General features: G+C 41.2%; 1 protein-coding gene across 1 annotated transcript; it reads right to left on the reverse strand.

Moving 5' to 3' along the window:
- Positions 1-310: 310 nt before the first annotated feature.
- LOC103708274 (Eukaryotic aspartyl protease family protein) lies at positions 311-2,853 on the reverse strand. The gene is made up of 2 exons (XM_008793118.5): positions 2,443-2,853; positions 311-1,829 (listed from the first exon to the last, which is right to left on the reverse strand). Exons 1-2 carry the CDS (start codon positions 2,642-2,644, stop codon positions 559-561), a joined length of 1,473 nt encoding a protein of 490 aa, XP_008791340.3. The 5' UTR covers positions 2,645-2,853; the 3' UTR covers positions 311-558.
- Positions 2,854-4,668: the final 1,815 nt, after the last annotated feature.

A 4,668-nucleotide genomic window follows, 5' to 3' on the forward strand; every position in this document is an offset into this window, starting at 1 on the left:
TTTTTTAGCCATTAGAATTCTAATCAAAGTCCAGAATCTCGGTACCAGAACTCCATACAGGTACCATGTTGGTATAGTGCCAATATGCTCGATACGGAATCGACTCAGTATACTGACACTCTATATATCCCCTATACCAAGTATCAGTTCAATACCTGCATCCAGTACAGGGCAATAGTCTTTCTATGCTTATTAAATTAGTTTCAGAACTTTAGTTTGTACCATAGTAGCTATTGATTCATCTATAACTGTATGACATCAGGAACTTCTAGCAGCTCTATAACTCACATGCAATCAGTGGAAAACAAAATTTTCTGGCCTTTAAATAGGACATCTCACAATGAACTAGTTTAACAATTGTTTTGAATATATAAACCATGATACAGAATTTCAGAAATCACTAACAATACATCCAATTACTCTGCAGTTCTTCCTTATCCAAAATTCTTGTAACTAAAAAGGATCAAGCTTAAGAAAGATATTGACAGTCACCCAGCCACGATCAGAATACCATGCAGAGGTTTCGGATATTCAACACATAATTCTATCTGTAATCTGTCAACTATAACTACAAGTTTCTTCTGCAAACCCCACTTTCAAGTTCACAGTATCATAGACAATCCTGTGATTCTTCTGCTGATAGTTTCCGATGATCCCGACTTCATCTTCATATGAGAGGCTAGCAATTGCCAAGCACACTTGAGAAGCATCCTTCTTAACAAAGTAAAAGATCCCAGTGACATCCACATTCACCTCCACGCCACCCTCAAATTCCAATCTCAATTTTGGGACCCTCACCTCTTCATAGCTAGACAAATTGAAGCAGGTGTCCAGTATTGAAAAGCCCGGCGCCGAAGGGTAGCTCGAGAACTGTCTCACAAATTCACTCTTCAAAGCCTTGTATACTGAAGGCACAAGCCGCGTGATCACCGTTCCTGAATCTATAAGAATTTTGCCATTAGAAAACCCAGAAGCCTGAAGAGCCACTCCTCCAACTTCCACTCCAGTGAGATTGAGGAAATAAAATGGTGCCTGCTGAGGATCTAAGATCATTCTAGTGTATGAAATTGGAGTGGAATTCCTATAAACTGAAGGGTCACCACCAAGTACTAGGGAGCCTGATGAATTGTACAACCTTGTAGGCAAGCAATATGAGAAGATTCCTCCAAATCGATCATGAGTTTGAGATATCAAAGAGAGTTGAGTCCTCCCCAGCCCCATTAGACCTGAAGTTCCACCAAAGAGCCCCTGGTTGTTTTGGCCACAGCCAAATATAAAGCCCTCCACAGTCGTGCCACCGAGATCGATCCTTTCCCGGCTTAGCACACCACGGCTGGAGGAACCATCTCCATAACTAAGTGCATAGTTGCAGCTTGACCGATCTGAACCACAGACGCCTGTACTGCCAGAGGCTGCTCGCAAGTAGTCACAGGTTGTTGAGTTGCAGGGGATGGCTTGGTAGGAAGAAGAAGTCGAGGGGTCGAAGAGTGGGTCTTCTTGGTTGTAGCAGTATAAGCAAGGCTTGCATTGGACCCAGGTGAGGTCGCTACCGGTATCGACGATCACTGTCATGTTCTTGCTCCCCAGCCCTATGGTCACAATGTAGTTTAAAGTCTGGAGCTTGGCTCCAGAGGTCAAAGGGATTTGGGCTTGCAATGAGTCTCTGTAAACCTCGCCGGAGGCAGCATTACTGATTTGTGACTGGAGAGATGAGACCCGAGCTTCATCTGAAACTAGGAGCTTCTTAAGGTAATCATTGTAGCTCTCGATATGCCCCGAGTAGTGAGAATGGTGCCTTATTTCCATCACTGTTGCACCCTTCTCTCTTCCTGTAGATAATGGATTCCAACAAACAGAAGAGAATTAAGAACTTGTTCGACTTAAAGGACCGGTAGGAAGTGTTAGCAAGAATTGAGTTGAATATGAGAAGCTAAAGTTACAGTCTCACAGAGCAATAACATCCTCCAAGGAAGCCCATTTTACTAGTGCAAGCAGAGAGAAAAAGATACAAGTTCTATTTGTAATCGAAGGAATAGAAAGGACCCAAATTTGATGAGAACGTTTGAAAGCATGTACTTAAATCCATGAAAGCATGTTAGTAGAAGTAGAGAGAAGAAAAGACTATTTATATTCTGATAGCCCATTGAAGCATCTTAATTAGAATTTATGAATAGCTGAAGGCAGAGGGGCTTTTCTTTTATTCTCTCACTGGTAAAATTCTCCACAGATGCCAATATTTCTAGCATAAGCAGACAGAAGAAGCTACTAACTATATCTGATAACATAATAACAGAGACTCAAAATAGATCGGACTCGTTAAATAAATCTTTAGTATTAAACATGACTAGTACGACAACAAATGAACTTCTTTCTCTTTTTTTTTTTGAAGTAAGACGACTAAGTTTCAGAATATCTAAATAGCTGGTTTGATTTGAAGATTACTTGTTCTTTGTGGGGAACTAATTCGAGAAGTGCTCTTGTCTTCCCATAGCAGCTGATGTAGAGCTACTATCTTCTTCTCCTCAAGGCCATGAACGATACCAACAGAAGTGGCGATAAGAAGAAGGGAAAGAAGAAGAAGATGATGATGATGATGCATGAGAGAGAACAAGAAAGAAGGAAGATGTGTGGCTGCACCCGCCATTGTAGAGCATCAGAGGAAGGAGAGCAAAAACCGTGACATCTGCATAAAAGAGGAAGGGGGGTGGGGGGCGGGGGGTGTTGTTGTTGTTTGGTGAATGAAGAGATTCTCGGGTGTGGTGGAGTTTGGCATGAAAACAAAGGTGGAGGGGCTGGCGCTTTGGAGGCATTTGAGAGTGCGAAATTATTGAAGGACTCACGGGCTTGCCCCTCGAACCAGAGTCAGCTAAGCCTCAGCTTCTTTTGGTTTTCCGGTTGTTTGCTTCTTGCATGGGTTACAGCACCAGAGGGGGTGGATGCCCATGTATTTTGGTATTTCCTATATCTTGATACATGATATACATGACTACAATAATAATATTATGAAGGGTACTTGAAGAAGGGTTAGATTGTGTGCATAATTGCTACTAACATGACATCTGGTCACTTGAGCTAATGGTCTTCAGAGTTGACCGGTAGATCCCAGGCTGGATACAAACATGTAAACTTCATGCTTGGGGCACTAATTCAAAGATAAATTTGCAGAGAATTTTGGTTTCGGATCCATATCTGATAAAAACATACTTTACCCTGGCAATTTAGCCTGTTTATATACTGTACATATATAGAGAGAACAAATTTTATGATTCTACTTCCATATCTATGTTTCTCTTTTTTATAAATTATATTGAAAAATTTGGAGTTCATCTTGCACAATCATCCCTATGCCTTTTTTTTTTTTTTTTGTGAAAAAAAGGAGGGGAGGGGAAGGGACCAGCCCACCCGCGTAGCAGCCCCCACTGGGCCCTTCTTCCACCAGGAAATATTCGATACAGGTCGCAGGTTTCGCGTGCCTTTTCCGACCCGTGGGCTCACCGCCTCACGTGTGGGTGCGTCACCCTAGCGCCACCTTGGTACAAATGAAAGGAAAGCATAACCGCCAGCAAGCCATCCGGACGTGGGGCATCCGGTCTCCTAATTTTATCGACGCCTGCGCGTTTCGAATTCGAGCAACTTAAATGGAATTATCGTCTCCTTACCACTAGGCTACCACCTTGGTGGCTCATCCCTATGCCTTTCAGTTAGATTTTCTATTATGGCTATTTTGGCCATCAGTGTTAGTACAGTCATCTTATTCTTTTCCTCGTTAAGATGGGATGGAATGAGTAAAGTGCAGAGTTAGATGGGGCAGCTTGGATAGAACAAATATCATTTTTTTATATATAAATCTATTTTTGTTATATTGAGAAGGGGATCCATTAAGAATTATAGAAATTCGGCTCAAGTTAGGAGATAGGTTTTATCATTATCCGTATCCATCCCAGATATGCTATGGATCGGGTAAAATCAGCTCTTGTAGGACCAGATTGAAAAATTGATGGGACATAGTAAACTACCATTCTTAATCAGTTATGTTGACTTGTCTAGGTCATAATTGATACCATTACTTGGGTATGTTGAAGATTACAATTCAAAGATTTTTATGGTCAATGCTATTCACCCTTGTTTTATTGGCTGAATGGTTCTTAGAATTAAACAAAAATACTCAACTTCTTTGACTGACTCACGGTTTGTTATTTAATTATTTATGAATTCTATGACTAGTTCAGCAATCTACAATGGAAGATTAGTGTGGCCAGCTGTTGCTAGCTGTCATGATGGTACCAATATTAATTATTTCTGTTTCCTCGTACATTCTTTTTGTTTACACTGATGGTTTCTATCACTTCTTAAGAATTTACAAGATTTTAGTCTTTTAGAGCTTTTGACATGTTCAGAATATAGGGGAGGTAGCGAGTGACGACTGACGAGTCATCCACCTTTGTAGATTTTTTCCTCAACATCCGGTTTGAGTCCATTTGGGAGAAACTATTTTCCTGGAAACTTAGCCTACCAAGTTAGCTGTGGACCGGACTTATGGCAGCCTGCCACATGGAGCTATAGCCTACTAAATAAAAAAATCAAAATAGAAATCCAAGCAAACCCTAGCATGGATTCTCTTTTATTGCTTCACCTCTGCTCCCCCTTGAGACCCCTCCAAGTGCTACT

Source organism: Phoenix dactylifera, chromosome 2, assembly GCF_051530095.1.
Source record: "Phoenix dactylifera cultivar Ajwa chromosome 2, Ajwa_hap1_PhDact_Kaust_v1.1, whole genome shotgun sequence".
NCBI classification, from domain to species: Eukaryota; Viridiplantae; Streptophyta; class Magnoliopsida; order Arecales; family Arecaceae; genus Phoenix; species Phoenix dactylifera.

Excerpts from the sequence above, each read along its gene's own strand:
- LOC103708274 (XM_008793118.5), bottom strand. The coding sequence starts at position 2,644 with ATGGCGGGTGCAGCCACACATCTTCCTTCTTTCTTGTTCTCTCTCATG. Across the intron at positions 1,830-2,442 it reads TAGTTCCCCACAAAGAACAA|GAAGAGAGAAGGGTGCAACA; the intron begins GTAATCTTCAAA and ends CATTATCTACAG.